This window comes from Pseudonaja textilis, chromosome 1, assembly GCF_049901715.1.
Source record: "Pseudonaja textilis isolate UNSWEBS1 chromosome 1, rPseTex1.2, whole genome shotgun sequence".
Classification (NCBI taxonomy): domain Eukaryota; kingdom Metazoa; phylum Chordata; class Lepidosauria; order Squamata; family Elapidae; genus Pseudonaja; species Pseudonaja textilis.
The window spans coordinates 245,781,676-245,802,844 of NC_141990.1; the positions used below are offsets into that span (position 1 = coordinate 245,781,676).

General features: G+C 34.5%; 1 protein-coding gene across 1 annotated transcript in view; it reads left to right on the forward strand.

Annotated features, from left to right (window-relative positions):
* Positions 1–1,407: 1,407 nt before the first annotated feature.
* The window catches only part of CSTF3 (cleavage stimulation factor subunit 3), a 59,100-nt gene continuing 39,338 nt past the window's right edge, over positions 1,408–21,169 (forward strand). The window contains exons 1-3 of the mRNA XM_026705939.2: positions 1,408–1,658; positions 12,439–12,540; positions 12,664–12,759. Of these exons, the coding sequence (XP_026561724.1) occupies positions 1,629–1,658; positions 12,439–12,540; positions 12,664–12,759 (228 nt within the window). The 5' untranslated portion in view covers positions 1,408–1,628. The remainder of the gene's footprint in view (positions 1,659–12,438; positions 12,541–12,663; positions 12,760–21,169) is intronic.

A 21,169-nucleotide genomic window follows, 5' to 3' on the forward strand; every position in this document is an offset into this window, starting at 1 on the left:
ACACCAGCATGCCTACTGTCCCTGTCCTACTGCTCCCATTTATTCATATTCATTTATTATGCATATACTTATACCTGTTTATACTTATATGTTTAAGTTCATACTTACACTTGTTTTCTCATACATGCTTGACAAACTAAAATAAACAAATAAATTTAACAAGTGCAGCGATCTATTTAGCAACTGTGGGAAGAAAGGTGGTAAAATGGAACAATAAAATTTTGTTGCTTAGCCATGGAAATTTTAGGCTCAATTGTGGTCATAAGTTGAGGACTATCTATATATACCACTTTATCTACATATTTCATTTGATAAATGAATTCACCCAGGCCTTTAGAGAAGATCACTAATCCTCCTTTCTATTCTATGGAGTTTTTGTATTCTTTGTTTTGAAATGTTTCAACAACTGTAAATCAACCAGAACTGCTGGGGGTTGGATTGCATATATATTTCATAAATTATTATTATTCATGGGTAACTATATCAAGAACAATTCCATAGACTGACTGAGGTACCAAGAGTTCTCACCCAAGACACAAATGTCCAGACTCAAATTATCTCAATTCAGACACCTTTAAGTGAAGGCCCAGCTTTCCGGAAAATGCTCTAATGCTGGGAAAGGTGGACGGACTCTTTTTATGACGAGGACGAAAGACATGAAAGGAAAGGTTAGGCAGGGTAGATCATTATGGAAAAAAAATCTATCTGTGGTCTCTGGAAGTCGAAAACGACTCGTTGTCCCACCTTTCCAGGAACAGCTGCAGGAGGTGCCGGAGCCATAACCGGGGCAGCAGAATCCTAATCCGATTTACACAATAAGCAAGAAAATCAGAAGCTTCTTTAGGCGTCTGGGAGCAAACCAGCTGATTATTGGCCAAGCATAATGGAGCATCTCATTCTGGGCGTTGTCGCCCCACTGTTTCATATGAATAATAGACAAGAGATGAAACTCTGGTGGGGGTTGTCGAGATCGCCTTACGTTACATTGGCGACGAGCCCAGAGCGCACAACGCATAAGACATTCTGGAGCAGAGAGGGGAGAAAAAAGGGAACAGAGATCAATTAATAATCTCATTATACAGAAGCGTCTGTTGTCTCACGGGCACGTGATTTATCCACGTGCCTCAGCAAACAGTCTCTTCGTTTAAACCTTTCCGACAGAGCATTTAACCGCCAAATCAAAATGCGTCCGGTTTGCTTTTCTTTCCACGCATGCGCACGCATGTAAGGCTTTCTTAGTCTCCTTCGTTCCCGGCATTCTCCTCAGCTGCTACTATCTCCGTTCCAGCTCGCTTTCTGTTTGCTTAACCCCACGCGCGCCGCTCCCTGGTTCGACCTTCCATTTTTTTTTCCCCCACTATTCCTTGCGCGCTCTCACTTTCACGTTCAGCCCCGCCCCCTTCCTTTACTGAGGAAGGCGAGAGTTGGGGGCGGTTGGGCCGCCATTTTGTTCCTCGGGCAAGTGGAAGCCGCGCGCAGGGTCGACTAGTTCACTTAGACGCTGCCCGGGGGACTTTGCGAGGGAAGAGAACGGGGGTGGGTAGGAGGGTTAAGAAATAGGCATATCTACATATCGGACCCTGCTTCCTCGCTCCCCCCGCTACTTCCGGGGACCGTTTTAACCCGCCATGTCCGGAGAAGCTCCCGCCGGCGACCAGGTGAGCGACCACAGGGCCTTCCGAGCTCCATGAAGCAATTGGCGGGGAATGCCTTCTAGAGAAGGGGTGTAAATGGGCTCGGCTGACGGGCATCTGAGGCTTTGGGGATGAAAATGGCGGTTTCTAGAATAATGAGGAATAGGCCGTATAAACGTGCGCGTCTTTGTGTTGAGGAAGGTCTGTACCGTCTTCCGTTTTCGCCCCCGCTCATCTCAATTCATAAATGTGGACCTGCTATGTGCGCTTTACCTTCTGTTCCACGATCCCGGTTGCTGTAAGTATTTCCAATTGGTATAGTCTTCAAAGACTTACATAGACACCACCGACTTTTTCTCTCCTGCAAGTTGTTCTTGGTAACTCCACAGTCACTTCAATTAAATTCAAGGAAGTTTACCAAAAATACCTATAAAACCATACTTATAACATGCACTCCTAGTGACTTGGTTTAATTGGAGCTTGAAGTAAAATGTCTCTTTTTAAATATTGTTAAGAAACAAGGGAAACAAATAGTGCTTGATTCAAAAATAAAGCAACCTTTTGGCATTATGTTTTCGTAAAAATATAGTAAAAGATTTGAAAAACGTTTCAAAATGTAAATTCTGAGCCCTGTACTAAATTTTGTATAATAAAATTGAGGTGGATATGTTTAGAAATCTGAATTAAACTGACGTTACTCATAAATGCATTAATGTTACATAAATAATATGTCTTTTGAAAGACAGTGTTCTGTGTAGGGATGTACATCTAAGGATGTATATGAAAAGGCTATTAGGGTTCAAACTCATTGGACTCCTGAGGAAAATTAGTTTTTAACATAGATATCCCTCAGTTACTTTCAAAGCTATCTGTTAAAAATGTACAGTTTAAGCTGTTCTGTTGAAATATTGTTACTTAATTGTAGGCAGATTAGATGTACAAATTTTAAATATCACTCCTTTAAACATTAAGAAATAAACATTTTACATTACCACTACCAAAGCAACAACCCAACTTCCCACAAAAGAAGCTGTGTAAGGACTTAATTTAAACAATCCCAAACACACAGCAGCAACCCAGAAGAACAGGAAAACAAAAAGGAGCACCTATACAACAAATTGGATACCCACGCAACTTTATCAAAAAGTCTCTCACCACCAACCCAATACAACATAATCAACACAAACTCTAAAAATAATTAAACTGCCATACATCAAGAATATGTCAGAAACTTAGCAGACTACAACAACCACATGGAATCATTGTATCACACAAGCCAACTAAAGCCCTTCAAAACATCCTAAGCAAACTAAAAGACCCAGCAACCCCAGAAGAAAAAACAGGAGTTATCTAAAACATACAATGTAAGAACTGCAACAACCACCGTGTAGGAAAAAAAGGCAGAAGACTGGCAGAACACATCCATGAATACCAACTGGCAATCAGAAGACGTGGCAAAAAAAATTGTAATTTTACAACATACAGGCAAATTTAACCATCGTTTCAATTGAGAGAATGACAATCCTAGACCAGACAAAGTCCAACAATGCCAGAGAATTTCTAGAAGCCTGGCACTCTTGACAAATCAGCCATCAATAGATACATAGATATTAACAGCATCTATAGACTATGCAAAAGAGACAATTGATCAGCCCAAAAGAGAACAAAAAGACTACAGCGCCTCTCCCATCAGTAACTGGCATCCAGATCAGCATGGATTAACTTCAAGGTTAACTTCAGACCAACAATCAAGTAAATCAGACCCCAATCAAGAAACTGCCAAAGAGCCATCAGTAAACATCCCAACCAGATAATCTAAGACCCCCACAGACAGGCAAGTCACCAGAATATAAACTGACATCAAACTGTACTCCTTACTAACACTGATGGTGTTACCTAGTAAGGGTAATGAAATGTCTTCAAGAAAACAAGCAAACTCACAGAGGACCAAGGACCCCTCAGTTCAAGTTTTGAAAGATTGAATATTTAAAAAGACATTGCAAAAACAAATTTGCTTTCTGGGTTCTCACATTTCTGAATATTATATATATATATATATATCTTTGTTCTGTTCATTTTAGGAAAAATAGAGTAAGGGAGGGCCTACTCTACCACACATATCAACCAACATGCAACCTGACTTCTGATTTCTTTTTATGGAAAGTTAGATTCTTTGATCTATATGCAAAAAAACCAGAGTACTAGATATAGTATGTTTTATTTCACTTTTGGGGGTAGATCCTCTGGGTGGCAGACTTGCGCTGTATTCTAAAAACAATGTTCATCTAGTTTTAGTCCAACTGCTTGTTACCCACTGGACCAGTTAGATGTCTCCAGAAGTTCACAGCAAAGCCTAAATAAAGTTCTGTTCTAGCAACTGATATTTATTGATATTCTTCCCTCACTTTTACTAGTTACTGAAACATCAGAATTGAGAATAGGGCAGGAAATTATTTTAGGGTACTGTTTTTTTCATCTAGTTTGAAACTATTAAGCTACTATCTGCTGCTCTTCTTGCTGTAGTATATATTGTATGTAAGTTTTGGCCTGATTTTTCCAGCAACACAACAATTTTGAGATGTCATGTTATGCAGACAATTTTTAAGCTGCAGTTGCTTGATACATTGTGCACTGAAGAAGACCTATACATCTAAGGAACAAAGGACTCAACAATTGGGTCTAATAATGCTTTGAGTACTTTCCCAATAGAAGTACATACAGTTGGATATACAGAAACATATTGCTTAGCCTTATGCATTTATTTCAGTTTAGAGGTGGAATTATCAAAACCAGGAGGTATTTTTTAATATTCTGAAAATAATCCATTTTATAATTCATTTGAGTTCTTTTCTCCTAAGAGAGGTACTTCTCCATTATACAGATGTGTGTGCATCCATTTGTAGGATGGGCACAAAATAGTGAAAGGAGAAAGCTAAAGTAATGTTTCTCAGTGTTGGCCACTTTAAGATGCTGGCTGGAGAATTCTGTGAGTTGTCCACGCTTCTGCTATTGTTGAGAAACTTTTAGAGTAATTTATTAATGGATAAAAAGAGGGAGTCTTAACAGTCTTGATGACTTTTGTATTCATGAATATGGAAACAACATTACAGACATCTTCTTCATATTTAATTCTGTCATCCAGTCTTTTCTTTTTAAGAAAGTCAAGTATTTAAATGTATTTTGAACAAAACATAGCCATTCACTGACTACATCTATATATTTTCTGCTGAAGAAATATTAGCATTGTATTCCTGGGTTTACATACTGTGTGATTGAATGCGATTATGAAGATGTGAATAACTGAAAAACATGGAAATGAAATATCTACTTAAATTAGTTTAATTGTTTGATGATTTCAAACTTTTTTAATGTATGAATTTGTTTATTACCTCCCATGGTAAGTTTAATGGCTCAACCCAATTTTATGAAATTACATATATGTTTATAAAACGTAAAATGTGTAGTGCAAACTTGGAGTAGTCACCATTTCTTGTTAGCATAAATCAGTGCACTTAAAACCATGCAGAAAATGATAGTTGTTTCAGATTTTTAAAGGAGATAAATTGCTCCATGATACACTTCTTTAAACTATTCAGAATGGTTTAGTGCATTGTTTTTTAAACTATTTCTACTCTTGAGAATAGTGTAGAAAATATTGGAATTGGTTCAAAGATCCAAGAGAAAGTCTTTAACATTTTTGGTTCTACTGCAAAAGAAATTCTTCAAAGGGGAATATTTGTAACTCTGGGTTGAAATAAGGAGTCCTTGGTGCTTTCTGAGCTTAATTGTTTTGTTGTAGACATTTTATTACGCAAACTAGGTAACATCATCAGTGCTAATTAGGACTGGGATTTGCTCTTAGTGTATATTCTAGTGCAGGGGTCCCCAACCACCGGGCCCCGGACCGATACCGGTCTGTGGAACATTTCCTACTGGGCCGCCAGTTTGCTCAGCGCCGCCATCTTTATGACTTAACATATTTGTTAAGTGAATCGGTGTAGTTGTTAAGTTAGTCACGTGTTAAGTGAATCTGGCTTTCCCGTTGACTCTGCTTGCCAGAAGGTCTCAAAATCATGATCACATGACCTTGGGACACTGCAACCATCTATGATCAGTTTCCAGGTGTCTGAATTTTGAATTCGTGACAGTGGCAATGATCATAAGTGTGAAAATGGTCATAAGTCACTTTTCAGTGCCATTGTAACTTCAGTCTCCAAACGAACTGTTGTAAGTTGAGGACTACTTATACTATGTAAAAGAAATAATGAACAAGCCAAAAGGGAAACAAAAAGACCAAAACATCTTCCCACCAGCAATTAGCACCCAGATGAGCATAGATTAGCTCCCAAGATTAACATCAGTCTTACAGTCAAGAAGTAAACAATAGCCCAATCAAGGAACTGCCAAACAGGGTAAGCAGCGCAACCAAGACTCTCCAAGATCACTTTCACCAACACTGATAGGACAATCCATTAAAATATAAACTGAGAGCAAACCCCACTCCTTACTAGCATTGATGATGTTACCTAGTTTGACTAATGAAACATCTGCAAGCAAACAATGAAGCCCAGAGCACCAAGGAACTCTCAATATATCTTTTTTCGTGAAAGAAAAAGAATGGCTGATTTGTCCTCAGGTATCAAATTGAAACAAATAGGGAAATAATTTTAGATGAAATTCATAGAAAATTTAAGATTTTTAAAGGTCTTACTATCTTAACATATTTTTGTGAAAATGTAATTCAGTATAATAAGATCATATATTAAATTAGATCAAACATTGACTTCAAGATTTTAAGGGATCCCAGATCAGAAAAAAAATGAAATTGTCATGTATAAGTTTTGTACATTTCATTAAGATTTCCTAATAAAATATCAAAAGAATGGTTTATTTTTGGACTCCTTTTGTCGTTTTTACTAAAATTGTGGGGCTTAGTATGTAAACGAAGTTGACATATTGTAACCTAGTTGATACTGAATTGAAAATACACATTCCAAAAGATAGGGTTAGGGTTAAACTGTTCAGTGGTCTTTCTTGCCATATCGTTTCATGGATAGCCATATATTTCAATTCTGTACCAATAAAAAACATCTCTTTGCATACAGTTCAGTAACATCATCTGTGAACTAGATGGTTTTACAGGTTGAATTATATATGCTCTATTATGTATTTCGTCTTTTTAGGAAAATGTTTATCAGAGATCCCTAGTAGGAAGAACTCTGGTTTGTATTCAATTTGATCTTTGAGTAGATTTGTATGAAATTACGGCATCCTGTTTTAGCAGTCAGAGCTGAGATTCTAATCTACAAGAGTTTTAGAACTGTCTGGAAGAAATGTTCAAAATCCTAGCTATTCCTGAGTTTTACTAGGATTAGGCTTTGCTATATCGCAAAACTTGTAATCAGTGCTAATCAATCGTCTTTAAGATGCTTTTTAAGAGATATCTTTAAACGATTGATTTGCTGAAATCAAATATTATGCTTTATAGCTAAAGTAGAAGAATAACATGTGAAAATACATTACTGTTGTAATTACTTTAATATTCAAATGAAATATAAAATATTACCATAAAATTTAATATCTAACTTTGTCAGAATAGTTATTTTAGTTCAGTTTTGATTTTCAAATACAGATTTTTTAAAAATAATAACATGATTATGTTTTGTTAGCTCATATCAAGTGAGATACTTGGTAGGTTAGATTTTAGTAACTATCATTTCTGGAAAAAATAGCCAATGTCTGTTACTGCCTATCAGCACTTCTAGCTATCTGAAAGGGTAGGAAGATGGAAAGGGTGTATTACAAGAAAGGAGAATCTACAGGTATAGATTTATATGGAACATGGTGGATGATATATTGTACACTAAAAAAAATGGTAGAGCGGTGTTCTTTCAGATCTATCAGTAGCTTTTTGATTCTATCAACCATGGTAGCCTTCTAGACTCTTAATAGTTTCAGCTCATCCTGTTGTGCCATGTCCAAAGAGTGATGGTATTGTACTTGTCCGTTTTTGGACCATTGAGAAAAGGATTCCACAGAATTCTATTCTTTATTCCATTGAACTGACATAAAACTACTTAGGGAGGATATACTAATGATACTCAGGAAGCAATTGATATCATTGAACCTTCTGTAATTTGGGTTAAATAGGAGAGAGAAGTTAAAAGTTAAATAAAGGCAAAATAGACTTAGTGATTGATATTCTATTTTAATTGACTTAAACTCCTGAAACAGTTTTGCAGTCTTAATATATTCCTTGGTCTTCACTTGTCACTAATTTTATAAAACACTTTTCTATGATTGTAGCTAACCTTTAGAAATTTTTGGTAATTTCAATTAGTGCAAAACAAAGCAGTTAATTTTGTTTTAACTGCTGTCTGGTGTCAAAATCTGCACTAGTATACAATTACTTGAGTTTCTTCTCATTTTATTAGGTATAATTTAGGATATTGATGTTAAACACCCTGAATTACTTTGAATCTCACCATCTAAAAGAATCTTTATGAAATTGACCATTAAGCTTCATGAATTAGGCCCTTTCTCTGTTGTAAAAGATTCGTTTATATGCCTTACAGAGAGGTCTTGCTACTAGGTCATGAAATACATTTCTTCAGAAATTGCATTTGACAGTTTATCTCTTTTCCTTTTATCAGAATAGCCAAGAAACATCTATTTCCTCAGATTTTAATCATTAATTTCTCCACTGAAATTATATATTTGCATTTTTATTTTATTTTGCATTGATTCTTAGCTACCTTGGATGATCAGATTGTAGGAAATGTGAGGTATAAATTAAATAAGCAATATAGAAAAATATTTTTTCCAAAGAAATATTGAGAATTTTTATTACAGGTGTGAGCAATCCTTTCTAGCCTGGGGACTGCACTTCTTTTTGTCTTCCCTGTGAGACAGCTAAGTCAACAGAACCAATATTTTTAGACTACCTTTCCCCCATTTTTGTGGGGCAAATTGATTATTTAAGTGATGCCAGCCTAAAAAAAAAGTATGTAACTGCAAATTTCAGCCTGTTTCTCTTAATACTTTTGTTCAGTTGAATTTTGGAAGGTATGTACAACTTGTAGACAATTCTTCATTTTTAAATGTTACTAGAGTTTACAAAAGTATTGTAAATGTTTATTAATGGTATTGCTGCATGATATATGCATGTATTCCTTGACTTATAGCTACAATTTAGTTCAGAATTATGGTAATAAATTATAGCAGTTGGGAAACAAAATGCTGTGATTTCCTCACTTAATGACCACAATCCTGGCTGTCCCCATTGCAGAGCCTTGAAGTGGAGGAGGACCTGGGAGGCATGATGAGTTCTGTACTGCAGCACCTCTGCAGCTCAATATGGCCTTCCCTGGGTTATCCAGGTTCTCCTCCATCTTGAGGCACTCCTTGCACAGCTTCCTACCTTTCTGGATCCCACATCCTTGGGCCTATCACACCTTTTCTGAAGATTGCTTTTACCAAGAAGAGGCAACAAGTGCGCCATATTCCTGTATAAAAGCCACATAATGCCATCCCAGAAGCAGGTTCCATTTTGTAAGCAGCTGCAAGTTTGGAAATGGAACCTGGTGAGGTAGCAAACAAGCTTAAGGCCTGTGGTGACCCAGCCAGGTGCAAAGTAAGCATAAGGAACCCAGCAGGGCAGGATGAAGGGAACAGCGCAGCTGCAGCATCCTTGTGGTTGGTCGTAAGAGTGGGTGGATTGACAAGCACCCCAATTTTGTTCGTGTAACCATGGGTGCTGCACAGGCTATAATTTTGGGCACAAGTCATAAGTTCCTTAATTCAGCATTGTTGTAATTTCAAACCAGTACTGATTAAATGGCTATAAGTGGAGGACTACCAGTATGGTCAATTTCATAATTAGTTCAGTTGCTTCCTGTTACCATTTCAAGTGCAAAGTAGTCTACCACCTTGGTTTACTTTTTGTAGGCTATATGTGGTTATCAGCAGCAGTATTGGCTGTAGTCCCTTCCATGTTTTTAAGAACCAGCCTATCTATGAATAAGAGGCATTCTTCTAGATCAGGGGTAGTCAACCTTTTTATACCTACCGCCCACTTTTGTATCTCTGTTAGTAAAATTTTCTCTAACCGCCCACCGATTCCACAGTAATGATGATTTATAAAGTAGGGGACAAAACCCCTACTGCCCACCATGAAAGTTGGAACGCCTGCTAGTGGGCGGTAGGGACCAGGTTTATTACCACTGTTCTAGATGAAGAGGTTGATAGAAATCAACACTTTGCTTTGCCACATACTTCCCCCCATTTTGCATGCTGTTTGTCCTTACGTATAAATGGGTCTCAAATAAAGCATTCCATATGTACTTTGTATCCAGATTCCTTTGTTCCTGTGAGAAGCATTTGGATACATTTTTTTCAGTTTTGCCAACCTAGAATAAATATTCTAAATTAATAGCTCTCCGTTTGGTTTTTCATAATGAATATTTGCCAAATTAAAAACCCAGTTAGCTATTACCTTTCCTATCCAGCATTAACTTGCTAAGTTTACAAACAGCCCAATATTTGCATATTCACAGTTCATTAGTTTTTCTCCTTAAGGATCATCTCCTAAGTGCTCTCTCAGATACATACAAATTCATGTATACATACTTTATTATTGTGTTGATCTACAGGTTTTCTAATTCTTTCTCCTTGGTTCCTATAATGCTTATCAAGTTAGTTTCCCTGTAATATCTTTTTTCATTCTTGGTCATTCTGACTCCTAACTCACAAACCTCAGTTTTGTTCTGTTGCACTGTTTGTGCTATTTTTTTCATTATGATAGGTAACCTCTCTCTCTCCATGCCTGTTGAGTAGTTTAATGTATTTAAAATAAATTGCATTTATGTTAAGTTTGTTCAACTGTTAGAGACTACACAGATAAGTTTTCAGGTGAATCTATACTTGGCCTGATTCTTAAGCGATCTTACATTTTCAAGTCTTTCTTTTCTCAAAATTACATTTTATTTCTGCTCTTTGTTAATGACCAAAGGCAAGAGGCCTGTTTTAATTTGACATCTGAATAGCTGTAAAGGTAATCCTCAACTTATGGTTGGTTGCTAAGCAACTGTTGAAAGTTATGACAGACCTACCTGGGGACTCTTATGACCTGGATTCAAAGCCACAACTGTTGAGGGGCTCTGGTCATATGACCAAACTGCAGGTGTTTGGCAACCAGTCTGCATTTACGAATGTTTGCAGTGTTTCGTGGTCAAGTGACCATGCTTTATGATGGTTTTACAGTTTTCAATAAAACCGCACCTGTAGCAAAACATTAGTTACTACCTGGTAATAAAATTGGGTTGGTCATATGATTTGTTTTATGATAGTCATGATTTAAGACCGTGATAGGCAAACTCCATTATTTATGGTCAAATACCTGTATACATTTTCTTGCTCTTTTAAGTAACTAGACGAGATAATCAGTATGATACAAATTACATACTTTGCCATATTTGAGACAGCAAATTCTAAGCTTATAGTAATTTTAAGTTTCTTTCTGCCCTTTTGTATCAGCATGAGGAGCCGGTTACTTAAAATTCCTTGAAATCGAATTGCACTCTTCGTTTCTTCTTTAAGGTGTTTTTCCTTCAACTTAAAGCTAAAAGTGTATAATTCCTAATATAATTGCTCATTCAGATGGATGAAATGGAGAAAGGGGGGGGGCGGGGAGATTGAGTATCCTTTTCAGTAGAAGAGCAGAGCAGAGAAAATAACACTTTAATAAAGGGAACTGATGGTAAATGCTGTAAAATAAAATATCGAGGAGATCCATCCCAAACAGAACATCCACTCATATTCATATTAGCTTAGTTCTGTACTTTACAGCTAAAACTCATTGGCTTCTTGTTACCTAACATTGAATCAAATTGGATCATGGTCAGGTTCGTTAGAGTAGTTACAATGACTTCTGCTGTAGAACAGGATAGTAATATTTCTGTTCTGTGGCTGTTTATATTTAATATGCAAAGAAACTTCAGCTAAACGTGAACTATACTGTAGTATAGTAGAAAATTCGTATTCAACTATTTCTATTTTCTTCTAGGTTTAGGAAATATAATGAAAAACATAGTTGTTAGGCCTATAAAAATGTGTTTAGGTATATTATCTGAAGTATTGCATTTTTCAGTTTTTTTTTCCAATTCCTGAAATATCCCATGTTTAAATTACAACCTAATTGTTTGGACAAGAATGTGTTTTAGATTTCATATGTATCTTTCTGACATAGTCTGTTGTTAAGAACATACCATCTCAAATTTGAGAGAAGTTTAAATAGTGTCTGAAAGTGGATTAAAAAATAAGTAGGATTAAATCCTACCATTTAATAAGGAAAATATTATCTTGACTGGCATTTTTTGTTCTGTGTACAGACTTCTTTTAAATAAATAATTTGTAGGAATTTATAAATCTAAGGCTTAATTAATTTTATTTTAGTTTAATGTGATATTCAAACATTTCTCTCCTAAAACATACATTCACACACCATAATACCACAAAACATGCATAGTATTGTGATTATGATTTAATATTACTATGTGAACCAACGTAATAGTAAAGAAGCACAGAAGACATTAGATTTAACATTTTCAGTACTGGCTTTAAGCAATCCATTCAATGTAGTACAATCTATGAGTACTTGTATGTTCCTCTGTGCATGCTTAAGTTATGGAATAAATATACCACTGGTTAATTATAATTATATAAATATGAAAGTTACCAATTGTGGATGTCTTTGGATTTACCATGTTATTTGTTGGCTCTTAACTTTCTGCTCTGTGTTTTCTAGGCTGCTGAATATGTCCCAGAAAAAGTAAAGAAAGCTGAAAAGAAACTAGAAGAGAATCCATATGACCTTGACGCTTGGAGCATTCTCATTCGAGAGGCACAGGTTTAGTGAAATAGGATTACATTTCCTTATCAGTGGGTCCACTCACAATGCTTGGTTCTCAAGTAAATGTGAATACATTTTACATCATAAATATTGTAAATATTATTGGTTTTTAATTTTTAGAATCAACCTATAGACAAAGCACGGAAGACCTATGAACGCCTTGTTGCCCAGTTCCCCAGTTCTGGCAGATTCTGGAAACTGTACATTGAAGCTGAGGTTAATATTTTCATATTTTTTTCTTAATCATATAAGAATTTAAGTAGGGTTGAAAAATGATTTCTTAGGTGCATACACAAATTCAGGTAAAAGTGGAGCTGAACATTTCATAATTTATGTAAAATAGGAGAAAAGGGTAATTAAAATGAATCTAAATATTTGGGTCTATATGATCTGGTGATTGTTGCATTGTGGACTTGCAACAACATTAAAACAGTTTCAATGGTATTGGAGTGCTTTAGCCTTTTATTTACTTGTCGTGTCAATTTATTGCCTCCTGTGTCATTTATTTAGAGCTCCTTTTTGTGCATGTAAGTTAACAAATGGTTGTATGACCTTTTGGGCTCTAATAGTATTTCCGAACCTGATTTCAGTAGCTGAAAATATTTTTCTGGGTTTTGGGAGGGTGGGGTGGAGATGCAGGCAATTTTTATTTGACAAACAATGACGTGTGTCATATGAGTCTTATTCAGAATCAAGCATGTAAGTACATACATCAAAATTCATAATCCGAGCAGACAAGCATTTTATCCTGTTTTGCTAAAAGCCTAGAAAGACTTAAGCTTTCTGAAAAATACTTTTTTTCTAATTCTTTCTTTGGATTTTTAAGCCTGAAGTTTCACTCCTGTGCAAAGGTTACATTTATAAAAATGTTTTAAAAATTGTAGATAATAGCTTTATTGTAGAATAACATTACATAAGTTTATATAATCAGGATTGAAGATCTTCTGCATTATGTCATATATATGGCATAAAATGAATAGGTTAATATCAGATTTTTTTAAAAAAATGAGAAGAGTATAGAGTATTACAGGATATGCATTTATGTTAAATGCCTTTCAGAGATTATGTAAAATACTATGATTGACATTGTTGGAATAAGTATATAACGCACATTCAAATATAGAAATACTCAGTTACATGTTATGCTTTGTAGCAGTGGTCACCAACTAGTGGGCCAGGGTGGTCCATGAGAAAATTTTGTTGGTCCCCAGAGAAATGTCACCCCCAAAGCATCCCCCAAAGCAATTAATCCAGGCTGTGCAGGAACACAAGGCCCACATGGCCCGCGGGAAAGCAAGGCTTGCGTCACTTGCATTACGAATAACACGTAGTGAAGGGAGGGGGGAAGGGCGGAGTGGGGGAGCTTGCCCCACGCGCCTGGCCTGACCACAGGGCTGTTTCTTTCCACTTCTTTCTTCTGCTTTTGGCTGCACACAAGGAAAGCAGCAAAAGTGTTTCTTTTTCTTCCCCAAACTCTGCCAGAAACGAGTCTTTGGGACCCTGCAAGGCATCCTCCTCCAAGAGACTGCGCCTGTGCGACAAGTCTCACAAAGACTCATTTCTGGCAGAGTTTGGGGGAGAGAAAGAAGGACTTCTGCTGCTTTCCTTGCATGAAGCCAAAAGTCTCTCTCTCTCTCTCTCTCTCTCTCTCTCTCTCTCCCTAGAGCTGGAGACGGTATCTTGTGATCCCAAGTAAAGAATGATAGGTAGGAAAACAGGATGGAGAATTTTCCTGCAGAGTTTTTTTAGGATTTTCCCAGGGTCTTTGCTGCTTTCTGCAGAGACCCTGGAAAAATGTCAGCAAACCACAGTCAAAATTCATATTAGTGGTCCACGGGATTTAAAATTATGAGTTTGGTGGTCCCCGAGGTCCAAAAGGTTGGCAACCCCTGCTTTGTAGGGATACATACCCCCACCCATTCAGCAACATATATGACACGCCAATTAAGACAATACTTCATGATTAACATGCACTGGTGTTAAAATTTCTTTTTAGGACAGTTTTCTATTTATAAACTGTCCATCCAGGACTATATAACATAAATGCATATAATTGTGGTATCCAATTACGTTTGTTCCATGAATATTAATTTATTATATACTCAGGATAAATGTTGGATACTATCCTATATTTTTTCTTTTTTCATATTTGTTCCATAAATATGTATGGTTATCACAAGTTTAGATAAAAGAAACATATTAGTTCTTCTGCTTGTTTTTAGGAGACTTGAAGAGCTGCTTACTTTTTGTTGGGGGTTTCAATGGAGCATGATGTAGTAGATTTAAATCTTGATTACAATAGTACATTTGCCTTTTTAGTATTGTTTATTCTCTTAGTGGAAATATTGGGATATCTGTACAAGTAAGCAGCTAAATTAAATCAACACTATATGCCTTTCTTAAGTTTTACCCATTAATAACACTAATACATTCTGAAGAGTTTTATTTAATAAGCAGGCTTATTCTCGTAGCCTACTGCAGTACCTTGAAATTAATTTGGTAATAGAAATTAAGATAAAGGTTTTTGTCTGAGCATTTTTTCTGTATGCTAAGAAAAAGTTGACTTGCTTTTAATGTAAGTCAGATTTTTTAAAAAAAGAATCCGATACTGATAACTTTATTTTCAGAATGGTTGTGAATGATGAGTAGGTTGTAATAAAAATAGAATCTTTTAGTAGTCTGCCTTTATCCTAATATGGCATTTGAGCAAAGTCCAGAATCCAAATCACGGTCATCATACTTACTGCCAGCTCTCCTGATCCCGTTCTGTGATTCACAAAATATCCCCCAACTCATTACAAAGCAGCACTTACAACATATGAAGGGGAAGTTGGGTTTTTTTCTTTATTTCCATGCTTATAAGCAAATTCTTTGTACACAAACATCTCTGTACATCTCAGGTTCTCAGCCAGTTAGGATACATATAGGGGAAATTAACAATCAATAATTGAGTTTATATTTTATATCTTCCTTGCCTGATTTAAGGCGTGCCAGATTTGTGAAACTGAAACTAAAAATTCCTGACCAACTAAAGGTTGTCTGTGCTGACTAGAAATTCTGAAAGCTATAGTTCTGCACATTTGGAATGAGAGGATATGTATTTCTTTCTACAATTGAAAATAGGATTAATAGAAACTGTAAAGTCTTTATTTATATTATAGATCTTTGTCTTTTATAAATATTATTTCACCAAGTAGTTTATTGACTTAGCAGAAATAATGTGATTTTCCTAAGCATAGCAGCAACATTTTTTCTTTGCTGCAGATTTCTTGAATTTTACACAGCAGCTTAAAAACCTCATTTGACACATTGAAACCTCTGTTGCTTTTAATAAATGCTTCAAATAATAATTATTTGAAAACAGTTTTGATTTAGCAGGACTCTTAAAAATGGGGGGAGAACCAATGCAGCAGATTGGAAGAAAGAATAATTTCTGTAAATAACCATTTTCCTTACACTGGACAGTATCTTCAAAGCAGGGAAATAAAGCAGAACACCAGTTCTTCCTTAACAGTTATATCTTTATTGCAATATTGCATTCAGTGATCAGATGCGGTACTTGAAAAATTCATTTCCTTCATGTTGAATAACATTCCTAGTAATTTTTCTTTTATTTGTACAATTAAAAAAAACCTAGATTATAAGCTCCCTAAAGTTCATCAGCATTTCTTCAAGGAAGGAATGGAGTTATGGCATTTTTATTTCTTTCTGCTTTTCCACCCATACTTATAATACCAAACGTGTGGATTTGTTGAAAGAGAAATACTTGCTTCACTAAAAGAAAATGAGTGAGGTAATGTTCTGGGAATCCTCTTCTGTAGTGTACTTTTGTAACTCATTTCCAGGAGTTTCTTAATTGTATATATCTTAAAATATTCTAGACATTTAATTTCTGAAGTGATAACTTATATTTAGTATCATTTGACTCCATCTCTAACAGTTACACTCCACTCCTAACTTGAAACAAAGTTATTACTCAGTGAGATTTGAGGACATGAATAAGAATAGCCTTTGAGCACTTTGGATAAAGCCTTGTTGGGAAACTCAGTAAGAGAAATGCATGTGTAAGTTACTAATATTGGTAAAGCTGATTTATGTGAATAAGAAACAACACCATTATATTTTGCTTGAACATCTTTTTACCCAAGTGAATACAATCCAGATAGAATAACAATGATTGAAGTAATAGTGATATGGTCATTGTTACAGCCAATGGGGAGGTTTATTATACAGCAGTATCTTGGTACTCATTGGTAATTTGTTCTGGAAGAATATTAAAACTGATGGATACTGAGAAAACCATGTGACCTTCTATTTTGGCCAGAAGAAATAGCAAATCATGAGGTGGCTGATATCAGCAAGTTCTTCCTTGCATGTTGACTATTGGGAGAAAAACAAGTACCAGGACAAGATTTCTGCTTCAAAATACGTCGAATACCGAAATCGATGAGTTTTGAAGCAGTCAAATGCAGAGGTATGACTTTATTAAGTATTTTTAATAGGAAAAGGAAAAAAGCCCCTTTTCTCCATATTATATAAGATTGCATTTTGATTAGGAAATATCATCATGAGCCCTCTGTGCTAGTATGCACCCATTATAAATAAGGAATTTCATAGGTGTAAAATAATTTTCGCTGTACAATCAGCTGTACCAAATCACACAGTCCAGTACTTTATACTCTCTGATAGTAAGTCTTGGGTTTAAGACAGGCTTTTCTATCCATACTTGGAGATACCAAAGATTGAATTATAGATGTTTTGCATATGTATGCTGTGAATGAAAGGGAGATTCTTGTCTATATGATAGGCATGTGGTGATAAAATAGGTGATAGGTGATAAAATAAGGGAGATTATTTTAGCTCTTGCTAAACAATGTTAATCATAAAAAGAATAGGAATTAAAATCTCTTGTCTTTCAGAATATCACTTCTTTTGTCTTCAGTTTTAGTTTATGCTGTCTTCAAAAATATTTTGCATTGTATCCATAGAGATTGATACTTTTAAATTTCTTATATTTTTCCAAAAATACTCTCTTGACTCATTTTAATTTATAGTTGTTCAAAGAATAGATCAATATCATTGCAGAATCAATCTTCATCTGTTTTTCATCTTCCTCTTAATCATCACTGCAAGCTAGGAAGACTGCATTGCATGGTGAGATAATTTTCATTCATATTAGGTAGAAAAAATATCCAGAAGCAGTAGACCCTTCTCAGCACAAAGGGCAAAATCACTTACTGATATATTTTCATTTGTCTGAAGAAATGAATAAAGCAGTTCAGGTTATAATGGGAATAAACACACATTTTGTCAACATGTTTTTGTGAACTAAGCTAAATCATTTCATTGCCTGCCCTCTAGAGGAGAACAAATTGGGGGGCTTCAGGTATGGGAAGACGGCATGTTATTTTGCATCTTTTGATTGGTAATCCATATATTCTCTAAAATAAGTGTGCCTTTTGTCGATGGAGATGCTGATTATATTAGAAGTGACAGACTGCATTTGGAGTTCCTGATTAAAGCTTTGTTGAATCATAGGCTCTTACCTGGCTTAGGGAAATTAAAGAAACTGGCATTTTCTTTTTTCTTTGACACCTGTGAACACAACTTCATAAAGCAATCAAATATTTTTGGATAAGCTTCAAAATCTTCAACATTGCTTTGCTCAATCTCTTTGCATTGGTTTATTTTTATTTTTTGATGCAAACTCCATACACTCAGCTGTTGACCATGTGATTGGCATTTGGAATAGATTGAAGAAATTATCCTACCTATAAAGGATGGAAAATTGTAAATTCTGCCCATTTCTATAATATTTGCAGTACATGTAAAAGGACTAATTATATAAACCTGTTCTATCAAGCATTTATACAAATTCTGATCTAAAACTTAAGCTTTAAGAACTTGTAGGGGGGTTGTATTAGAGCGGCAATAGGGAAATCTAACTGTAAAATTATAACAATGTACAAATCATTTTCAGTTTAAGTTCATTTTTAGTTGCACTATTTTATGAGAATTTTTAAATTCTCATTAAAAATGAGAATTTTTGATAAATTGAACAGAGCTATTATAAATAGTAACATAGTTACATGATTTTATTTAAGCGTAGTAACTAAAAATGAACCCTTAAAAAGTGCTGCTTACACATTATACACAAATCACAATACTTTCAGCTTAAAGGGATATACTGAGTGTTTCATGTTTCTTCTTGGGACACATGGATGGATGAACTTTCTTTGACTTTCTCTTGTCATATGTTGTTTCACTTGTGGTAAGTTTAATTGAAGTTTCTCATCCAGAAGATTTGTTCTGGAAGATTTTTACCTACCTCACAGGGTTGTTGTGAGGCTTAGTTAAATGTTTCAGCTCCTTTATTATATTTTTTTCATTTATTTGTGGAATATATTTTCTAAGGGACAATAATATATTAAATTGCAAATGCTGTTTGTTTGGCTTAATATTTTAGAATGGATAGATGAAATGGTGAAATGCTAAACGTATACGCAAAACATATAGGTGAAATTCTATTTTGCAGACAAGTTTTAGTAAATATTCTAGGGTTTTTTTCTTTCTCCCCCTCCCCCTGATTATTAGGAAGAAATTGGATAAATCTGAAACCTATGCTTTATTTACTAAATAATTTAAATCTGATATCATAACACTTCGGTTAAACTTTTACAGCTGAACATGATATCTTCTGAACTTTGTAGATTTGTGAAAATGAAAGACTTTGTTGTTCATTCACAAAACAAAAGTATGGTTTCACACACACACACACACACCTTTAATGAATCAAAAGTATGTAATGGCAATAAAATGAATTGAATTACTTAGATGAATATTTAGTTAAAATCTTGATATTCTCTAACTCATAAAAACCTGTTTAAGTCAAAGTAAAATTTCAGTTTTTCATTCCACATTTGTTAAATATAATGTGCCTTCATTATAAACTTTCATTAAAGAAAATAATTCTTATACTGAAGAAACAGTAACAATTTCAAACTAGTACTTTAGATTTTAATAACTTTTACACTTGAGAATATCAGTAACCATTTAGATTAAATTGAATATTGTCATAGATTGGCAGATATTTTGCCAAATGAAGAAATAGTAGGTGTTAGTCTTAAAATTTTAGGACTGAAATTATTTTTAATTTTTCTTATTTTTCCTTAATCTCTTTTCATATGAAGATATTAAGAAAAAATCTGTAAAATTCATGATTTAGATTAGTTGTAAAATATTTTCCCACTGCTAATGTAAATCCTTTGAACTTACATTCATATGCTCTGTAAATTATATTTGTCTCTTTAAATTGTATGGATTCTCTCTACAAAGCAATTACTCTTTCATCTTTTAAGTATTTCTTTAAAAATTGATCTTTTAAAATTGCACTTGTTTGTTTTTTCCCTATTTGTTAATAAACATTACTTTTTGTCTGTTGTAGTTTTGCATCTGAAATCAGATCTGATTTAGTTTGTAATTGGCCCAGGTTTTTAAATTGGTTATTTGCTTTATGACAGAACATGCAGTTTTTTGACTTTTAATATATACGTTACAAAAATAATTTCTCATATTATTTAGGATTATTTAATGTAATCTACTATATGAGGTAATATTTTCTTCATAAAATGAAAAATATAAAAGTAGAAATGATTGCATATATTTAAAAAAAACAGTTTTATATCATGAAAATGTGATCACAGTATTTTCTTTTAATATGTCAATTTTTTAAATTGACAATAAATTAACATTTGTTTCTAAAAAATCAGTCATTATCATTGAGCTTTAAAAATGTGAATTCTGAATTACAGAACTGTTAGATTGTCTGGATCCCTTATTTTCACATATTATCCTGACAGTATTTTTGGGACTGTTGGCTCTTCCATAGCAACTCTTATTTAAATGTATGCAGAGATTTAGTCTTATCTAAGAGATTATTACTTCTAAATATATTTCAGATTTCTAAATAGGTATTATAATACTTTAGTTGATAAATGTAAAATAACCCATCATAAAAATAATAATGCCATTGTATATATATTTCTTTATTGTTTGCAAAAAATAAAACCTATTTTCAGAACTTCGGGTCAGTTTTATGCAAGAAAGTTCTGAGAGATAGGCAAGTTAGAGCCACATGTTGTGCAGTGATAGAAGATAGATATTAAATTATTTGCTTTATATTCTCAGGACTGTACAACCTTCACTTCACAACCTAAATTATTTACATCTAGTAAATTTGCCAAATATATAATTTAAAAAATATTTTAATTTATGTATCATTTCAGGTGTATAGTCTGCTTATGTAATCTGTATGTCATTTCCTGTATATAGTCTGCTTCAAGGAACTGCAAATTTTAAAGTCCTTGCCAATGGTTATCTTGGTCTGAATATTCAGCATTTACACATTATAAAAACTAGAATATTCAAAAACGGACAGATTAAAGAATCAGAATGATAAATTTAGTGCTCTTAGAACGTTCAAGCATAGATGTAGTAATGCTAGAAAATACGCTGTAATAGCATTTCATTATCCTAAAAAACAATTTTTAAGAAGTGAAACTTTCAAATCTTGTGATAGAATTGTGCTACTTTTAAAAATAATCAGTTTGTACTTTTCAGTTTCAGT